At 41.4% G+C, this 21055-nt stretch overlaps 1 protein-coding gene across 1 annotated transcript in view; it reads right to left on the bottom strand.

Moving 5' to 3' along the window:
- The window catches only part of TEX10 (testis expressed 10), a 115151-nt gene that overhangs the window by 51116 nt on the left and 42980 nt on the right, over positions 1-21055 (bottom strand). The window contains exon 10 of the mRNA XM_065398841.1: positions 3545-3633. Coding sequence (XP_065254913.1) covers positions 3545-3633 — 89 coding nt within the window. The remainder of the gene's footprint in view (positions 1-3544; positions 3634-21055) is intronic.

Here is a 21055-nt window from a genome sequence, read left to right as displayed (position 1 = left end):
TCCTGGTGGGCCTTATAATCATCTTGAGGAGGCGACACGTCCACCCCGATACTGCCTCGTCCGGGGAGGGTGAGGCAGCCTGCACACGCAGGGGACCTCCTCCTCTCCTTCTGCACTGACGGGATCCCGCAGATCCGCATCCTGAAGTTCAGTACCGGGCTCAATGCCGAAGTCCAGGTCGGGCGCTGCCCAATGAGACGGAGGTACCCTTCTCTTGAAGGCCTCCAAGTCAGAGCTTCTAGAATGCGGCCCTGGCATTGGGGCAAACCCCAAAGGGTTCCGAACGGGCGAACAGTGACCGCTAGACCAAGGACGCGGTGGGCACACCTGTGCTGGGGTCCATGACGGGGCTTGGAAGGCTGGAGGGATAACAAGGACGACTCCTTGGATGGGAGGAGTTTGACCCAACCTCCAAATCAGCTAACAAGTTTTCCTCCGGGAATCATGATGGTGTGGTTCCTATTGGTGCCAGGAATCGGTGCTGAGGCTGGGAGGCTTGCGTTGGGGCCAGCCACGACAGTTTCCCTCTAGATGTACCGCAGGGTCTGGAACCAGATGACAGCTGGGGGCTACATGTTCTGTCCTGCCCACTGGCACCAATGATGCCAATTCTTGTACTGCCAGTGGTACTGAAAGCGACAGCAGGTCTCTGGCCTCAGCAAATGCCTCCGGGCGAAACTCCACTAACTGACGGAGAAGCGCCAACTAAACTATATAACTAAGGCTAGGTCTACACTACCCGCCTGAATCGGCGGGTAGAAATCGACCTCTCGGGGATCGAATTATCGCGTCTCGTCGGGACGCGACAATCGATCCCCGAATCGACACTCTTACTCCACCAGCGGAGGTGGGAGTAAGCGCCGTCGACAGGAAGCCGCGGAGGTCGATTTTGCCACCGTCCTTACAGCGGGGTAAGTCGGCTGCGATACGTCGAATTCAGCGACGCTATTCGCGTAGCTGAATTTGCGTATCTTAAATCGACCCCTCCCCCCCGTAGTGAAGACGTAGCCTAAGCAACTGTTTACACTCTAACTATACACAATATGAAGAAACAAATAAAAATGAAGAGCACTGAGAACAGCTTGCTATAGCATGCAGAGCAGTTCCAGCGAACGTCACTGGCAGTAAGAAGGAACTGATGGGGTGCAGGGTCAGCCAGGCCCTTTATACCAGCGCTGTGAGCGCGCAGCACCAGGGAGCACCAGAGCCAACCCAATGGGTACCACTGAGGGAAAAATTTCTGGCGACTGTGCTCGGGGCGCGCACACACCTACAGTGGAATGGCCATGTCCAGGCACTCGACGAAGAATCACTCTTTCCCTCTCCCATGGTTTCCAGTGTTGCTGCTTTCTGGTGCCAGAGAGCTCAGAGGAACAGTGTGGCATCTGGGATACAGGATTGGGTGTTTTTTTATTTTAACTATTTTTTTTAAAAATATGGGCAAACAAGTAAATGTATAGATATTAAATTGTGGAATGTGACAGTCAGAGTTAAAAGGAAACATATGTATATTAAATTTAGTTACCTATGAAAGCCTGGAGGTAAACTGGGCAGCAGGGGGCATGCAGTGAGTGAAAGGAGGCTGTGCAGAGAGTCTGGGGAGAACAGGGGGAAGAGGAGTCTACAAAGGGACCATAATGGGCAAGTAGCGAAAAATGGGGGATTCAGGGGCAATGCTGAGCGAGGCCAGGAATGTACATTGGGTCAGGAATGTGAGAAGAGGTTCATATGCAGGGGGATCCTGTGTTGGTGAAACCAGGACTGTGCACTGGTCTTGAGGACTGGAACGGGGAGCCCAGTCCCTTTGTGTCAAGGCACCAGTGAGTGAAAGGCTACCTACAACAGCACTACTGCCTCAGCTCCATTGTGCACTCAGGCAACATCACTGGGGCCATAAATTGAAGACATCAGCCCTCAGAGACTGGTCACCTTCCTACCTCCCCAATTCTTAGGCCCCTCTCTTTGGATAGCACCCATCTCTCCTCAATACAATCTTTCATCCCTCCCAAAGCCACACATATCTGTTTCCCTCTGCTCCTCCCCATAACCCCACTCTATCCCCAACCCCTCACTGTCCCCCCTCAGCTCCCGACACTAGGAAGCAGCACTGTGGGGAGCCTTGGGTAGGCATAGAGATGACCAAGAATATGATCAGGGCAGGAATAGGAGGAGGAGAAATATGAAGCTTACTTTTCCATTAAGATTATTCAAGATTTAAAAAGCTTTGAAGAATGCCAAGTTTCTTAGAGAACACATTTTAAAATAAATTTTAACTCAATTTTTCAGAAAACTTGTTCTGTAACTCAAATAGAGTAAATGCAGTAATTTTATCAAAGATATGTTGTATTCTTCATATAAAGCAAAGAAGTTGAAACCCTGCTTTAAGTGTAAAATGCAGTTCCATCATTAACTCCAGAGTCATGACCAGAGATTCCATAAGATCACCACCAGGAGAAAAAAAAAAAAAAAAAGGCATTGAAGTAGGAGGTGCTGCTGTGCCTATTTTTATAAGTGCTGTTTCAGTGCATGCAACAAGGCACAGAGCCCATCCTAGGCTAACGGCTTTTCACAGTTCTGGAATCCATGCGGCATAATGCTCAGCTCCAAAAGTGGAGAACAAAAGAAGCTGGGATCTGCATAAGCAATTTCACCAAGGGAAAACTGCAATATCCAGTTTCACATGTGTAAAATATCAATTGTGGCATTAAGGATGCACAGTAGACTAGTTTCACACTAATAATTTCTCCCTCTGATTGAGGACTACATACATGCTAAATATGAAATCTGAAATCCAAACTGCTTCTTTGCTACTCATGCACAAAACCTCACTCCCCACCTTGGTCTGCCAGATTTAACCATCCAGACACACAGTAGAGCACATCTTTTATCCTCTTTGTTTGGGAAAGTCTTGGGACTTGACTTTTATTTGCATCAATGTTCAGTGGTTGGTAATAATTCTGTTTGTCTAAAGAGCACTGGAAGCCCACTCTATTGTGTTTGACTTTATATTTGGATGTTATGTTTTTAATATTGTTTGGGGCACCATCACAATCAGATTGGTGCTCATTAATTCTATTATCAATCAAAATAAATAAAGCAGCTATGCAATTCACTTAAAGCAAGAATAATTTTTTTTTCTTGCTCAAATAATTCAAACATTGCTGTTTTCAAGTTTTCAAAAAGAAAACAGAACCATAGGGTGAGAAGGGACTGCAAGTGTCATCTAGTCTAACCCCCTGCCAAGATGTAGTACATATCTGTGTACTGAAACTAAATATGAAAAATATTCAGTCCACGTGGTAACTGAGGGTGAAAGAGTAAGCCATTAAAAATAGGAAATAAGAATGAAAGTGCTTTCTCACCCATCACCAAAGCATATCACAATGCTAGAATTTCTGATAGTTTTTCCATTGTGTACAAGTATTTAACCCATATTTAATATTTATCATTAATCTACTTTATACAGTCATTATACTAAATGAGATCACTTTATCACAATCAATTTCATGTTTTAATTTCAATTTATAAAATTCAAATGGATTACCTGTAAGTGTCGAAAACAAGAAGCTGAAATAGTCCACATCGTTCACTGAACTGTCCTGCACTTGGCATTTCCATCCAGCAAAGGAAGATCTATTTAAAAACAAAAACAATGGGAGGGCTATTATAAAACACTATAATTAAAAATACACTTATGAAAATTAGACATTAATATAATTTAAAAATCAAATCAGCATGCGTTATTTTTAGCACACCTGTCCCCCAACTGTAAAACTTATACCAGCTTCACACAATTTTATTTGCCTATTTGGATGTTTTGTTTGCTGTTTTTAAATGGATACTATAAAACTTTCCTCCTCTATGACTGTCATCAAAGGTGGCCTGTAGATTGTGTTACTGAGCTGGTAAATTTTCACAACTATTGATACAACACTTACGGGGGGGAAATAGCAGCCACCACACACAATAACTTGGACCAATTATATTTTACCTGGAACCTTATTTTACATTTGATGTTATAGATTTAAAGTAAAACTATTTTTTTTTTTAATTAAAAAGTCCCTATTTTGCAAGGCCAAGTTATATTTTTCATTATATTCAGTAACTTTAAAATATCTCTTTTTATGCAACAATGGAGTCCATTTAATAGTAGTGTCAGCATATATTTAGAATGGATAAGGATCTTAAACATGGGAATTGTAATAAAAAAATAAACATACAGAGAAAGAGACCTAACTTAAAACTTGCTCTGAAGTCTCTCATGTGTTATATTTTTTAACAAGGTAAGACATAATGCAGAGCTAATAGCACCACCTATTAAGGTTGCCCAACACTTCCTATTATAAGACTTTGTTTTCAGTTGCTTATAACTTTGTCAAACTAATTATTTGGGTTGAAATTTCCCATGCTGCATGCCTGCCTCAGCCAAAATGGTTCGGCCATCTCCAAGAACGAGATTAGGGGGAATAGATGTTGTTTTGCCCATGTTAACTTCTGGTGACCTTTTCTTTGAGAAGCTCTAGCACCGCCCCAAGATTTGAAGCAGAAACTTGAAACTTGGCGTGGGGTGGCCTGTTTGTCAGGGATGTGACTTTTCCTGCAACCATGAAAATCCACCCAAGTTTGGCCAAGTTATAAGCCAGGGGACCCCAATGTGGTGCCCGCGGGTGCCATGGCGCCCGCCTGGGTGCCTAAGTGCGCTCACGTACTAGCCAGCGGACGAGCATCCGCCTCTGGATGACGCCGCTTGTCGGCGGCATTTCAGCGGATGCTCGTCCGCCGCCACAGTCCTCCGTGGCTTGTCGTCCGGCGCCCACCAGACGAAAAAGGTTGGGGACAACTGTTATAAGCATTTGAGAAAAATGCAGTTCACACATGCTCAGTACAGAGATGCTAGATTCTTCGTAGCTTAATTCCCCCAAAATTCTGCCTGCCCTAAGCATACTCCATCCCAGGGCTTCAGGGGCCCAAGCAGGATTTCTGTGCAATTACAGCACTGGACTGTTCTAACCCATGCTGGGTCCTGATCCAGCCACCAGAACAGTACACAGGGAGGAGCCAGTCTCTCTTTTAGTTTCAATGCACCCTTTGCTGATGCCCAAGTAGCTTGGAGAGGGAAGTTGCCTGAATTGCATGCAGAGGAGACAAGAGCTGTACCTGGGGAGCACAGACAGGGACAAAGGAGCCTGGGAGATAAGGGGGCCTCAGAGACAGTCCTGGCTAGGCAAAGAGACTGGAACCGGGAGCCGAGGGAAGCAGAGAAAATTGAGACTAGATGGGCAAGGAGAGAGGGTGTCAGGGAGGGAAAGATTTATTCGATAAACACCAATTTCCTTCCCCCCCCCCCCCCCGGGGGTGTTTTATTGGTGTTCATTGGTTACAACCAAAAATCCTACAGTGGAAGCTCTTATGTCTCCTGGTGAAGACAATGGCAGACTACAGGGAGGACAGTTCTCCAATGACAGGGAGGACTCTTTTCCGTGACGGTGAGGAGTAGACGTCTAGAGGTTGTGACAATGTGTAAGGTGCCCTGGTTCTTCCTACTCTCAACTACCGAGGCCAGGATCGATGTTGAGAGGTGTGACAACACAGCCAGAGTTGTGCTGGTTGAGTCCAGAGTTGCAGGCTGCTCCTTCTCTCCAGCCCATGATGCTGTACAGGGCTTGAAGGATTTCCCTCCAGAGGCCTTGCCATATCAGTCCTTATGGGAAGGCACTGAACTCCTGCCTTGGTCTCAGAGAGCCCATTTCAGGCCTGACTTCAACACTGGAAGTGATGGTGATGCTGACTTCGACATCAATGTGGAGGTCAGGTCAGGTGCTGGGGCAGAGGTGAGCAAACTACGGCCCACGGGCCACATCTGGCCCGCGAGACCCTCCTACCCCGCCCCCGAGCTCCTGGCCTGGGAGGCTAGCCCCCAGCCCCTCCCCTGCTGTCCCTCCTCCCCCGCAGCCTCAGCTCACTGCGCTGCCGGCACAATGCTCTGGGCGGCGAGCTCTTGCATCAGGGGCAAGAAGCAGGGGGAGGGGAGGGGGGAGTCGGATAAGGGGCGGGGCCAGGCCACACCTGGCTGTTTGGGGAGGCTGTTTGGGGAGGCCCTCCATACAATTTCGGAAACCCGATGTGGCCCTCAAGCCAAAATGTTTGCTGGCCCCTGTGCTAGTGTGTTGATGCCAGATCTTTTCTCATTGCTAACTTCTCTGCATCAGCCTTAGGTATCACCTGTCTGCTTGACAGGACACTGAACAATGCTGGCTTGTCCACTAGCACGATTCTGGAGCTCATTTCCTTAGAATCTGAGGAGACCTTCATGGACTATTCCAGAAGGTAGAGTTTCATTTTTTGTGTGTGTGACTTGTTCATACTTATGGAGAAGGACAAGCATACCAAATGCCTGTCTGGAATGTGCAATTCCCTCAGGCAGAACAGACACCTACCGTGACCATCCTTCAGGGGGATTAGTCCACCACAGGACAGACAGGGCTTGAAGCCCACAGGTTTTAAGTCCACTATTTTGAAAAGCCTACAGAGGGAGCTTATAAAGGGGGGATCAAATCACAGCGGTCAAAAATAGGAGATCACAAGTAGTTCTGTAGATTTTGCAGAAGAATTTAGCCTGAGCTAGGAACTAGCAGGTCAGACACACACCAGTTTCATCTTACTGCCACTATGAGGCAAACCTTTCTGTCCCTGCAATACCCTCCCTCACTCACTACACAGCTTCCAACTTCTGCAACAAATGAGGAAGGGATCCTACCAACAACAGTTTCTTTTCTTTCACAATACAATCCTTAGTCATCACAAGATCAGGTCCATCCAGCGTAGTGAACGAGGGAGGAGTCTGTTGTAATCATTGGGCTTACAACTTTACCTCATTTGTGAGTTCAACTGTAAAAAGTAAGGGCAAGTTTATAAAATGGCACAAAAACCTATAACAAATGCTGATGGGAAGAGGTGCAAAAGCAAGAGAGAAAGACTGAATTAGTCCAAACAAAAAGGCCTAGTAATATAACAAGGACTGTATTAAGATCATGCCTAGTAAACAAGAATATTGTAAAACCAAAAATGAGTGAACCAAATTTTGGGGTGTCAAATCAGGCCTCGTTGATGGACAAAATAATAATAGGATGGACTATTCCATGCATCACTTCCCTTTGGGGGGTCCTTAAACAAAGAGATCTTGGGGAGAAAAGTTGGCTATTGGAGTGAGCTTCATTACCATGGCTTCCACACCCTGGAACCCCAGGCCGTCATCATCCTGATCCTGAGAGACTTCCCAACCAGACCAGGCCAGAAAGAGGGCCCCAAATGACAACCTCTACCATCAGTGGCTGAATCCCAACCACCACTTGGGATCTGAGACTTACTTTCCTCAACCCTACCCTCTCATGTCCTTTTTCTTCCCTATCACTATTTCTTTCATATCTCTCTCATTTATTCATTCTTTCTAATAAGAATCTGACTTAGCCAACCAAGACTGTATATTTTGCAACATTGTTGTGAGCCTGTGACCAGAAAGAAGCAGCTCAAAGCAATAATCCTTAATAGTCCAATGCTGGCACAAGTTGCCAGGTCTCAAAGCAGCTGATAAGTCAGCATGCTGTGCCAGTGTTTTTACAACAATGACGTTGAAAGGGAGAGTCAACAAGAGACAGAAGCTGCATGTTCTATGTTTGCTATTCTTTTCTCTCCATTTTTGATTGTCTTGTTTTGCCTTCTTAGGAAATGGGATTGGACTTCACCACCACCACCATCTCCAGACCATCTTTTCCCCCAAAAGGACAGTAATTACCATCTTTAATACCATCTACAAGACTGTCAAACAAAGGGGGGGGGGGAGGGCTGCTTCTTTCTAAAATCTCTCTTTAGCAAAAGGGAAAAAGGAATGTTGTTAATATGAAAGCCTTACTTAATATTTTACATTTCAAATGTTTTAACTGTTTCTTCCTTCTTTTCCTGCAGCCTTAATAAAAGGTTAGAAAGATTTTTAATGGTGTGGTTGCCATGGCATTAAGCAGGCTGAAGTCTGTACAACAAACCCTAAATCTTGTTTAAAATTGTTTAATGTTGGACAGTGACAGGATTATGTTAACACTTTTGACTCTTTGGGCCCCTTTATTCCATCTAAATGACTACAAGTCTCATATGGAAAAAATAATGTGACCATATAATTAAAGACTGTATCATAATACATATGCACAAGAGAGCCACACTAAAGTTGCACAAGCAACCTTTGTTCTGACATTTCCTAACTTTTGATCATTAAAGTTGCAAAGTCAAGCAATGTTATTTTAACAGGTTTTTGTATGTAATTATCAAATGCACAGAACATGGTCTAGGAGCCAGGAGATTTAGGTTCTGTGCCTGGCTCTTCCATTTACTGTGAGACTTCAAGTAAGCCATTTACGCTCTCTGTGCCTCAGTTCCCTCATCTGTACAACAGATCCCTTATTTGAGGATGGGGCTAGGCTGTTTTCAGTGGTGGCAGATGACAGAACAAGAAGCAATGGTCTCAACTGCAATGAGAGAGGTCTAGGTTGGATATTAGAAAAACTATTTCACTAGGAGGGTGGTGAAGCACTGGAATGGGTTACCGAGGGAGGTGGTGGAATCTCCATCCTTAGAGGTTTTTAAGACCCGGCTTGACAAAGCCCTGGCTGGGATGATTTAGTTGGGGTTGGTCCTGCTTTGAGCAGGGGGTTGGACTAGGTGACCTCCTGAGGTCTCTTCCAACCCTAATCGTCTATGATTCTATTTGCCAGAGGTAAGTGAAGTTTAATTAATTGTATGGGATTACTTTGAGAGCTTCAGATAAAAGGTTCTATAGAAGCCCAAAGTATTAGCATAGCCAAATATTGTGATACTAATATCTGCCATGTGAAGCTAATCTGTAAATTAAATACAACACTAATATGGTCACCCTTGCCATAGGATCCAAGTATCTACACCTCTACCCCGATATAACGCAACCCGATACAACACGAATTCGGATATAACGCGGTAAAGCAGCGCTCCGGGGGGCCGGGCTACGCACTCCAGCGGATCAAAGCAAGTTTGATATAACGCGGTTTTACCTATAACGTGGTAAGATTTTTTGGCTCCTGAGGACAGCGTTATGTTGGGGTAGAGGTGTAGTTAAAACTATTACTTTTTGAGGTTCATGGAAGTGATTAGGAAATGGGATCAAAATGTTCAGTATAAAGAGAAATCTCAATTTAAATGAATAAATGTAGATGCATTACAAACAGGTGAAAATAGCAAACTATCTTGCACACAAATTGTAGTTAAATATATTAATACTTTCACAAATAACTAAAAACTATATGTGCATTTCTAAAAAGAAATTTAAACACTGCTCATAATTTAAAAGTTAGAAATATTTAACTCTTAAAACATGCCTTTTGTACTCTCCAATAGAAGGGGAGGAGATATATTTAAATGTAAGTTCTAGTTTCCCTTTTTTGAATAAATTCGTTTTATCAAAGATAGAAATCTAACTGTTACAGAACTGTTGATGAGCGGGACCTCTTCAATCATCTAGCCCAAACCCTAAATTAACTATGATAAACTGTACACTATAATTTCCATAATTTTATCTAATCTCAATGAGAATCTCTCTATTGAGCATGTTGTAACTGCATCATTAGGCAACCTGTTCAACAGACCGATTGTTATTAAAAATCAAAGTTGAATCTTATTAACTTAAGCTCACTGCTTCTTTTGCTATTCATGTCACAGCTTTTCCAGGTAGCAGCAGTTGTCAAAAGCCTCTTTTCTTACTTGTATTTGGCAAGAAAGTTGTGACCTTTTCTTTCAGATGCAGCCCTTGCTACTTTTATCCATGCCTTTATAATCTCCACTTTGCTGGAATATACCTCAAAACCACTGGGAAACTGCAGTTAGTGCGGAATGTGGCTATATCCCAAAAGGAGTCCATTATATTCATGCTCTGTGATCTATGCTAGCTACCAAATGATTTCTGAGTGAAGTTTAAGGTGTTGATTTTAACATATAAAGCCCTACCTGGGTCTTAGCTATTTCTGAAACATCTCTTTCCATGTGATACCATGGCAGCTGCAACATACAAGGTGCTTGAGATAACAAATAGCTAGCTTAAATGGGAGGAGGTTGGGGTTCTCAACTCTGCAATACACTCTCTTACCCTCTTCCAGGCAGCTTGAGCTCAGGATTTACTGACAGGAAATGTAGCAATTCAAAAATATTCATTTGCACTTTGAAATCCCTTACCTCTCCCACCATTATCTTTATTTTTGGTGACAAACTTTTACTCTCCAAAAACTGACTCTAACAAATACAAAAACTACCTCATTTCTTTCAAAATAACCCACCAGTTAGAGAGAGAAAAAAGCAGAAATAGTACGGGTTAAGGCATGCATGAAAGAGGTGCTGAGGCAGACACACAGCAGCTGCTGAGGCACACACATGCTACATACAGAACTCTTGGACATCTTCTTCACAACTATTGTCAAATCTTTCAATAAGCCCTGTTGTTGAGGCATTATAGGCTACCTTTCAAACATATGCATCTGAAAAGCACATACAAAATGCACAAATGGACACATATGGTAACTGCTCACAATTACATTTTCAAGGAAACAGGTACGCAGGTAAAATTTATGCATTAAAGGAAAGAACTAAGATAAATGGGTTTAGGACATAGGGTGTAGCCGTTTGCATATGATGTAACATAATTAGGGATGCAAATTCTGCTACTAGTTTAGTCAAGGGTAGTTAGGGTTTGTCCACAGAAGAAAGCTGCACGGGATTAACTAAGTCAGCCAGCACCTATGAGACAAGGGAGATACTGCTCAGAAGCCTCCAGCTTTGTCATGAGACACCTGCACCTTCCCTTCAGTCTTCCAAATTTGCACTCCACCATCATTCTGCAGTTACAGTGTTTAATTATACAGCTTCTTTCTCCTATTGAAGTATACTGTAAAAGGTTTCATAAACCAGGGAAGCAGAAAATAAGCTGGGTCTCCCAAAATGACAGGAGGAATCACCATCATTAGAGTGCTTAGTCATCTTGGAAGCAAAATCATTTTTTTCCATTGCATAAAACAGAGCTGAATTTCTAAATAACCTGGCATCATGGAGCTTTCCAGACTATCCCCATACTAATATTGATGAATATTCCACAGTGGTCAACTTGGCCTTGCAGCTTGATGAAGAAACACCCTTTCTGTTGATGAATTCTGAAGCTAGTGTAGGAGGCAAAGAATAACTATCTGGGTCCCAACAATGACCCCACTACAATTTGGAAACCCCAACCAAGCAAATCCATCAATAATCTCCCATGTATTGCCAAGCTTTCTGAGCTTGACCCACGTCTGCAGCACCCTCCTCCATGACAACAGCCCTGACAGTTACTCTACTAATACACCAAACTGGTTATCTACTAATAGCAGCAATTGGGGTTGGCAAGCTTCCAGATGGTGATGACCACATATTCTCCACCATCTAAGGGGAATTCTCATGTTCGTGTTCCACCACTTTGGGGTGAGCTGGGCTCAGATCTCTAGGAAAGTATCCTGAAATTCTGCAGCCACTGCAGGTCATCCCAGTTGTACACGACTATCCTGTTCCACCAGTTGGATCCAGTTGGCTGAGCCCACAAACAGTGCTCCACCAAGAGAAATGCTCCAGGAAAATGTCATGCAGAAGTATCTACTTGATTTCGTCCTCTTCCAGCAGTCTTTCTACATCATCATGGATTGTCCCTCAAGTCAACCAGCACCATCTGGCTGTGTTGACTGCAAATACCTATGGATCAGCCTGTTCATGTAAATGACTATCAGGATTGCAGCATTTGCCTGGCAAAAGTTGCCAAAAAAAAAAAAAAAAAAATCAGGTGAATTATAAGACAACTGGAGAAGAATCATGTGGGTTATTGTTTAATTTGATCCCAAGCTCCAGAATTGCAGTGGGATCCAATAGGTATCCCATAATGCAAAGACCTAAGTGGTAGGACACTGCACCGTGGGATATTGTGCGGTTATTTTTTAAAGGCATAGATCTGTGTGGATGCAATGATTACATGAAAGTAGCTTAATCCAGCATGAACAAAACCATATGGATGGACTTTTTCAGGATAGTTATACTTGTATAGATATAACAGAAAGAGACACTGAAAACTTTCCCATGCTGACAAGCTCTTAAACTGGTTTTGCCAATGCCTGTGTGGACATTTATTTTGGCTTAAGAGTGATTTATTTCAGTTTAGCTCAAACCAATTCCTAACTGACTTAAGCCAAACCAAAACAGGACTGCTTTAAACTGCAGTAAGAGTATCCACACCACCTTTTGCATCAGTTTAACCAAACTGGTTTAAAGTCATACAGTTAGTGGCTTTAGGACAGCACATTAGATAAACAGCGCTCACAGCTTTCCCGCCAGATGGGAGGGATGGGGGAGAGGAGAGGAAAGGAGTAAAGGAAGGTCATGGAGGTGGCATTAGAAAATGCTGGAACTCTAACACCCTTGAACACTGCTCTTGCCTTGCCCCCTGTCCTCATATGTACGTATTCAACTAGTATGGGTCTGGTAAATTTTTCAAGCCTTTATCATAAATATTGAGGGAAAGATGGTGCTTCTGCCCCAATAGGCTGCAATATATAGGTAAAGAACTAGAATTTTTTGGCTTTTAATCAACTCTTTTGGAGGATCAAGTATTTCGGAAGTGTAGGTATGGCAAACTGCATCTAATATCTGGAGGAATTAAAGGGGATTTGGAGAAAAAAATATTATTCCTATTTTAAATGAAACAACAGTTTGGCCTCAGCATTGTTAAAAGTAAGCTTTCACCTGCTACTAATTTTCTTTGTGGTTACAAAGGCTGTTTGAACACAAAAAGAAACTGCTTAAGTACTGCAAATGAGAACACTAATTGGTGGGGAAATGTACACTAATGAGCAAAGGATGTTTATCGGAGTGTATCTGTAAGTACAATAACTTTACCCTCATTTTTGGGCAATTCAACTAGAGGATATATGTATTTGGGAGCAAAACTTTAAGGGCATATGCCCAGCCCAACTGCATGCTTTATATGCTCTCTCTGAAAACCTAGACTTTTATGTGATAGTGAGCCATGGAATGAGTTCTCCTCATGCCTTAGTGAAGAAATGCACCACAACTCACCTGAGGCTCTACCTCTTGAGAATTCTGGTCCCTCTTATTTAGGGCAAATCTTTCTTTTTAATTCGTGTTCACCAGTCTCTTTAATAATTTTGACTTGAATATTCTCTCTCTCATTCTCTCTCTCTTCTTTTTTAAAAAAAGGCACTAGAAATGCACATAGCAGTATGAATGTGTGGTTACTAAAGCACTATAACCACTCTTTCTGGAAAAAAGCATTCCAGAGTGAACACACACTTCTTATCTACCACTATTTCTAAATTTCTCTTCATGACTGGCTTCTAATTAATACACCCTAACCTAGTCTAGTCATATGCTTTGGGACTGTCTTTTTCAGATATATTATTTTGCACTTCTTTATACCGAAACATCTCATTTTAGTCAAACCTATACCCCAAATTATCCAGATCTCTCTATTTTCAAATGTTTCAATTTTTGTAGTCCACAGTCCACCACTGGATTTGCTGCTCACTCAAACTCATATCAACATCTAATTAACATTCTTTCTAGGCCATTTTGAAATATGGTAATTTTAATCTCCGCTCTGAACTCATCTCCACTGTATATTAAACACTGATTATACTGGTCCAGTAAGGTACTTTTCTATCATCCCCCCAAAAATGGTCTGAAAATGGTAAAAACTAAGAAAAAAATTAAAAATGTCCAAAAAGAACTGAAATATTAAATCCAACTAAACTGAGGAAACTTCCCTGAAAATTTTTTTAAACATCTATGTATTGGGACTTGCAGTTCTAAGCTTCAACCAATGGAAAAGTAGGAACTGAGGGGGGAGGGGGAAAAGCCTATCATGTGTCCTTGTGCTGCGACGAGTACGCAAAACTGCACATTGCCTCTGGGCAAAGCAATGTTAACACTGAAACCCAGATGACACCAGGAGCAGGAAAATATGGACATAATTTTCCAGAGAACTTTTACATATTAGTCATTTTAGGCAGCAGTTTCAAATGTGTTTTTTAATTTTGCTATAATTCTTGATTTATTAATTCTACTTTTGGAACCTCTCCCTGCTTAATTTTTATAAAAATCCTTTATGTTTTTGAATTGCACTTTTAGCAACAATTTTTTTTCCACAATAGCCATGCTTTTCTTTCAAATTGGAATTGATCTCTTTTGGGATTTAAATATAATATTTTAAGATCACCTCTCTCACAACGATTTATTTAATGACTATAGATCAAACATTGTCCAGCCTCCCTGTTTGGTTACCTATACTTTCATTCTCTTAATGTGCATAACTCAATTAAACTATAGCACCAAAGACTCAAGATAATCTAATAAGGAGTGCAAAATAAAACAGAAGTAAAACTGATTCTGAGAGAAGGTATTTGCAAGACACTTAAGACTCAGTACAATTCCAAAATACCTCTGGCTGTGGAGCCAACAGATATTCAGTGATTCTCCATGTCTCTACAGACATACAGGTTGCTTGCCATTGCAAGCAAATGTTAAGATGTCCAGTTTCCCAGTGATATTATGGAGCCCAGTGCCTCCATGACATTCCAGCTGAGGGCTGAATTCCTCCCTAACTGTCCAAAAGGCAACCAAGACACTTAAAAGGGACCCACATCACATGTAGGAGGTCCATGAACAGGGATGACAAGCAAGGAGGAGAAGAGAGCGCTCCCTAAAACTATGGGAACCTCCACTGCCTCAGGAACTCCCAACTCAGCCCATGTCCCATGTGGAGAGGAGGCAGTCAGGAGAGTTACAGAAGACTTTTATTTTTATGCCCAGACACAGGTCCTTCTCCTTCCCTAGGGCCACAATCACACCAACTCTCTGTGCAGCCCAGCAGAGACCAGGAATAAGAAATGGCCCTGCTTGAGGCCATCAGAGAGTTTGTGTGTTTCCCACCTCTAAAGGACAGTGACATAAATCCCCACTGTTCATTATTTGTACGGTGAAGTAGTTTCTTTCAAATTTTAGAAATTTTTCAAGTCACATCATTTACAAAGACCATCAATAATGTTATGGTAAAGCAGATATATTTTCCTCTAATACAGATCTTTATCTGCACCGTATAACATTCTTAGGGATGTCTTGAAATGAAAGAATGGAGAACAAATGGTGCTTAGACTAATTCAAAGCAAAAGATAACATCAAAGTAAAATAATAATTTCCAGAGATAATATTGCTATAGATATTGACATAGATATAGATATGTTTCCAATGCTTAAAAATTTTAAAAACTTATAAATAAAAAGCAGCATTTAAGTAATTAAGCTATTCTTTTCCTTCTTTGTACCTCTGGATATGGTAAGAAGGGAGAAAGAAGCTTCTCACAAGTTAAGAATGCAGCATCTTAAATAGTGTACATAACTGATTGGAGCATGTAGAGCGGCTCACTTCAGCTGAACAAATGCAGTAACATAACGACACAGCAGTGTTGCCCAAGTGTCAAAAAAGTCACTAGCTTGGGAAATCACAACTGAAGGATCATTGTTACATATGGTTTCAAATTATTCCAACTATTTTTTTTTAAAAAAGTATTAGAATACCTCTGAATATTACTTATTCACCTTCTTAAACATACTGCATTAAAAATACAGTAAAATGGGAAAGGAGACATCGGATTGCAAGTTAACTTCTTATGAAATTTGCAAAGTTAAAATCACAAAGAATCAGGAAATGAAACATTAAGGTTCCAACAGCATGTTAATTCTACTGCATCGCATACACATCCAATTATACACCTTTTGCCATATAAACTGTAAATATCAAGAACTACATTTAATCAGAAAAACATGAATAGAAAAATCTTACATAATCAGAAATGATTTGTCAATTGCTAATTACTTTAAAAAAATTCCTCCAATATTTGCCTGCTAAGTCATCCATAGACAATGTCTACAAAAAAGAAAAAAAAAAAAACTTCAGAAAGTTAGATGTGTTACAGAATCAAAGTATTTTTCAAACATTTTAACTAATTAAGCCTTAAAACACCCATGTGAAGTAGAAAAAGTATTATCCTCATTTTAAAAATGAAACTGAGGCAGAGAGGTTACAATGGAAAATACGTTCCAACTCTAATTATAGCAGTTTCTACTGTTGGCTTTAAAGCGTTATTCTACTATCAGAGGTTCACCTAATATATTTCTCCCATCATTGGAGAGAATTTCTCCCCACTTATATATACCCATATGCTGGAATTGCAAGTACAGCTCCATAGTTAAGGTTCAGTTGAGATTTGAACTTAAAGCAGGTATTCGACCACTTTGTTATGTGCACAGAATAAAGCATACTCTCCCCAAAATTACAGCACTTGCTCTTTGATAAGTACTGAATTAATGTTCTGCGAATTTACAAGTAAACCCATTAATTTGGGAGTTAAAGAATCTATTCAAAATTAATTGTAAGAAATTAAGCACACTGTCAATTTTTTGTCTCAAATGATCTCAGCCCAGGCATTATCAATTTACACAAAAACTGGCAGAGCTGAATCTTGTAGATTTGGCGCAATCAGCAGATTCAGAATTTTTTTTTTTTTTTTTTTTTTTTTTTAGGAACAATGGGAATTTCATCTATTACGTTTCTTAAATAAAAGTTTTTCCATCAGAAGTCAAATAATGTTCTCCTTCAGAGAAACTCAAATACGCTCTACCATCTTTCATTGTTCTGAGTGGGACTGAGGCCAGGCTGCCCTTAGTAAAAGTGGTCCATCCATTTGCTCCACATGCTGCTCCTTTCTGCCACCTAACAGAACTGGGGAACTACTATTTTCCAGAAAGGCAGGTTGACTCCATGAGGGGGAAAAAAAATTGACACTTTCTAATGTCTTTAAAAATCAGTTCACAAACACTAATGTGCGTTATTATAATTTTGTGTGTATTGCCTCGTGTCACCCTGGTGCTGAGGTAAGGTTGTTTGGGTGCCTTAACTGGATTTGCGTACCATAACGTATTTGGTTTTCTTTTAAGTCTAATATATACTCCTCTGAAGTTCCTGGGTTTATAATGCTCGTTTTGGGGATAATTACAATGTCCCTGTAATATTTTTACCCAAAATTTGTACTGTCTGTCTAGAAAAGTATCCTGTTTCTAACAGCATAATACCCTAAATTTTTACCCAAAATATTTACTTTCAACATTAACTCCAATTTAATATAGGTTTTGTCTGAGAATACACACTTGTGTGTTTCTGGTAATATACACACAAATATACTCACATATACAGGTAACGTGGCTTGCAGTGTAGGGATAACTACAAGGAAAGACCCTTTTAAGACAGGAAAAACAATTATCAAATATAACGACGAATCAACGGTGCTGCTGAATAGGATCTATTTAAAGTATCTGACAGATAAGCAGGTGGTTTGGACTAAAAGAAACTTGCACATGAAAACATATCCTCCACAAAACAGAATTTGAATAGAAGTAAAACAGTGCCATCTAGCGGCAATCCAACAGTTACAGAATACTGAAGAATCTGGAGGGATTGATTTATATAAACTTGTGGAATACATGTGTTTTACCTATACAATTCTGTGGCTACAGAATATGCAGCAAAACCAAGCTCTTGCTACCAATCTGTGCAGCAGTCTGTTTTAATGTTTTGGGTTTTTGAAACTTACATTTTTAGCCCTTTTGATTGTGAAAGAAAACTTTCAAAATACAAAGAAAGGCATATATATATATATATATATATAAACTGACTGATGAAAACAGAAGTCAGCAATGGGCCTTTCAGAACAGATACTGAAAAAGGTTTAACTGGTAACATACAGGGGGACAAGAACATTTTAATTTTCACTCAGTCACGTTTTCTGTTGCAAGGTTGAAAATGGCTTGTTCCAATCTACACTAGCAGTTGCATGATTTTCAAAAATGGTTCCAGAGGGAACTATTGCAGATATCAGTTTTCAGCAGTTATTTTTCCTTATGTAGATGGAAATGTAGGAATTGCCTTATTAGATCAAAACAATCGTTTGCCTAGAATATTATCCTGTTTCTAAGAGCGGACAACACCAGATGCTTCAAAGGAAAGTGCCAGAAATGCTGCAACAGGCAATTATAGAGTAACCTGCCCACAAGACAAGTTTCTTAGGGATAGTCTGCACAAGACGTTATACAGATATAATCATTCTGGTATACTTAAGCCACCATAGTTATACTTGTATAACTCCCTGTGTGGAAACTCATTCTGCAACTAGTGTCTTTTTCCAGTTTAGTTTAAACTGCTTCCGAAGTATTAACTAAACCAAGAAAAGGCATTCTTATTCTGGAATAATAGTGTCCCCAGAGGGAGTTACATTGGTTTAATTCATACTTTACCCTTTTACCAGTGTAACTTCCCATGTAGACAAGCCCCTCCATCCATTAGAGGTAGGTTTATGCCCTGAAACAGGAGTTCACATGCCTTCTAAAAAAAATTTTAAATCTCTATTACTGTAACTTTGAATGTTCTCATTATTCATAAGTGTCCAATTATTTTCAAATCTTGGTAAGCTACTCATCTCAATGGGGCCTGACTGCAAACCTGTGCAGTGTTTTCTTTCTGGCTGCCTCTACCAGTCAGCATTCTTTATTTTTATTTTTAAAACTCCCCAGCAAGGGGGCAGCAAGGATGAGATTGCTGGAGAAGTCCGGATGCTGATGTTTTAACCACCATCTTGTCTAACTCTATTCAGAGTAGATCTATGCAACAAAATGGTAAAATGTCTGTCTACAGCAGATTTCTCACTGCTGCTACCATCCATGGAGCTCTACTTGTAGTAGCAACAATCAGAAATTTTAATTAAAAAAAAAAATCTAGTTGTAGACGAGGCCCTGACTCCACAGTCAGACTGAAACAACAAGATGTGCATAGTCACAGTCACCTCAGTGGGGTGCTGATTCCAACATACTAACGACAATTTAAATGTCAATTTGTTAACTTGCTCACTGCTAGTCCTTTTAAGCAGAAATATCCTATTTAATGGTCTTATTCATAATTGCTGTTTGATGTAGGAAATACTGGAGTGGAGAGCAGTGGGTCAAGTTGGTTGTTGTCACGGATCACTAGGGTAGAAGACTAGGAGTTCAAAGCCCCTTATGGCCCCCACCCCAACAAATTCAAAATCACTCTTTGCCTCTGCCTGCAAAGAAGGAGGGTAGATTAGATGCATTATTTCTCCACTGCCAAAAGTCTTAACTACCTCCTGGGTGCCAAAAATCTTAACTACCTCCCACGCCTTCTGAGGTGCCAAAAGAACCAACTGTCCCCGACCAGGCTGCCAAAAACTCCAGCTTCCTGACAACTTCCATAATGCAGTAATGCGTTTAATACAAAAATCTGCCACACTCTGAAAAATTGAGACAGCATAAAGTAAATTTTATTTAATATCAAAATAAACACCACAAGGAAAACCGTCCCCATTGTATTATTCATTTTTGCATTTATTTCAAAATTGAAGGGATGTATTGAAATTGAGACTGCCACTGAACTTCCAATATATGGCCACGGGCTTTACCACAGAATTTTATTTCTAACTTGCCACAAACTACACAGGGCCTTAATCTTATAGTTATAATACATGATAACATGGTATGTACAATTTTTATTGGCATCATTTTGTGCATTGGTTGCATTATTCACTAGTGGTGAATCCATAAACAAGTTATGCAGGTTCTCCTAAACTACACTTCTACCTCGATATAATGCTGTCCTCGGGAGCCAAAAAATCTTACCGCGTTATAGGTGAAACTGCGTTATATCAAACTTGCTTTGATCCGCCGGAGTGCGCAGCCCCGCCCCCCCGGAGCACTGCTTTACCGCGTTATATCAGAATTCGTGTTATATCGGGTCGCGTTATATCGGGGTAGAGGTGTAGTACCAATACAATTTTTATGCCACACCCCACCATTATGCATTGTGTTATGCACCACACACTTTACTGAAAAACTATTTTTTAAGTTTTAGCGTTTTAAAAAATTGTGTGAATTTCTCAATCCTCTACCTATAGCTTATTTATCTGAAGTCCAACCGTAAAGGGAGAAAAATTTAAGTTTAAAGATACCTTCTGTTACAGAGCCACAATATTGGTGCTACCCCCCTAGCTTCAGAATAGTCTCTTGGAGAAACTCTTCAGTGTGCCAGACACCTAAGGGTCTCGCTCTTCCTTTAAGATAGGCCACACGGCCTCACCACCTCCTGTGGCCAAAACATCTGCGACTCCAGAACTCCAGTTTCACACTGCAAGCTCTGTTCAGTGAGATAAACTTAGGCCTGGTCTACACTGCGGGGGTGGGTGGGGGGGGGGGTGGAGCTGGAGCGGGGAATCGACCTAAGATACGCAACTTCAGCTACGAGAATAGCGTAGCTGAAATCAACGTATCTTAGATCGACTTACCTCACATCCTCACGGCGCGGGGTCGACTGCTGCCGCCCCCCGTCAACTCCGCTTCCGCCTCTCGCCACAGTGGAGTGCAGGAGTCGACGGCAGAGTGATTGGGGATCGATTTATCGCGTCTAGTGACGCGATAAATCGATCCCCGTTAGATCGATCACTACCCGTCGATCCGGCAGGTAGTGTAGACGTACCCTGAGAGACTCTCCTGGTAGAGACTTGTACACTCTTCAGGGATTAATGCACCTCGCCAAGCATTTCCAGTGACATTCAAACAGCATTGTCAAAACAGTAGGGTTTATTAGTCAACTGGAATACAGCATAGACAGTCCTTAGGTTAGCACAGAAAACTGCAGGTTAAAGCATAGACCATTTTAGTTAGCCCCGAGCCCAGCCAAGCTGTAGTGAACCCATGGTTCAAGCTTTGTCTGTCTCTCCATCTGACCTCCTCAGTCAGATCCCAAGTGATAGCCCTGGCTCCTTCCAGCAGCCAACTCTTCTCCCTCGCCCCACACACACACACCCCTCTCTAGTCCTTTGTTCTCCAGCTGAAGG

Source organism: Emys orbicularis, chromosome 2 (assembly GCF_028017835.1).
Source record: "Emys orbicularis isolate rEmyOrb1 chromosome 2, rEmyOrb1.hap1, whole genome shotgun sequence".
Taxonomy (NCBI): domain Eukaryota; kingdom Metazoa; phylum Chordata; order Testudines; family Emydidae; genus Emys; species Emys orbicularis.
This window is presented reverse-complemented; position numbering and strand designations above follow the sequence as displayed.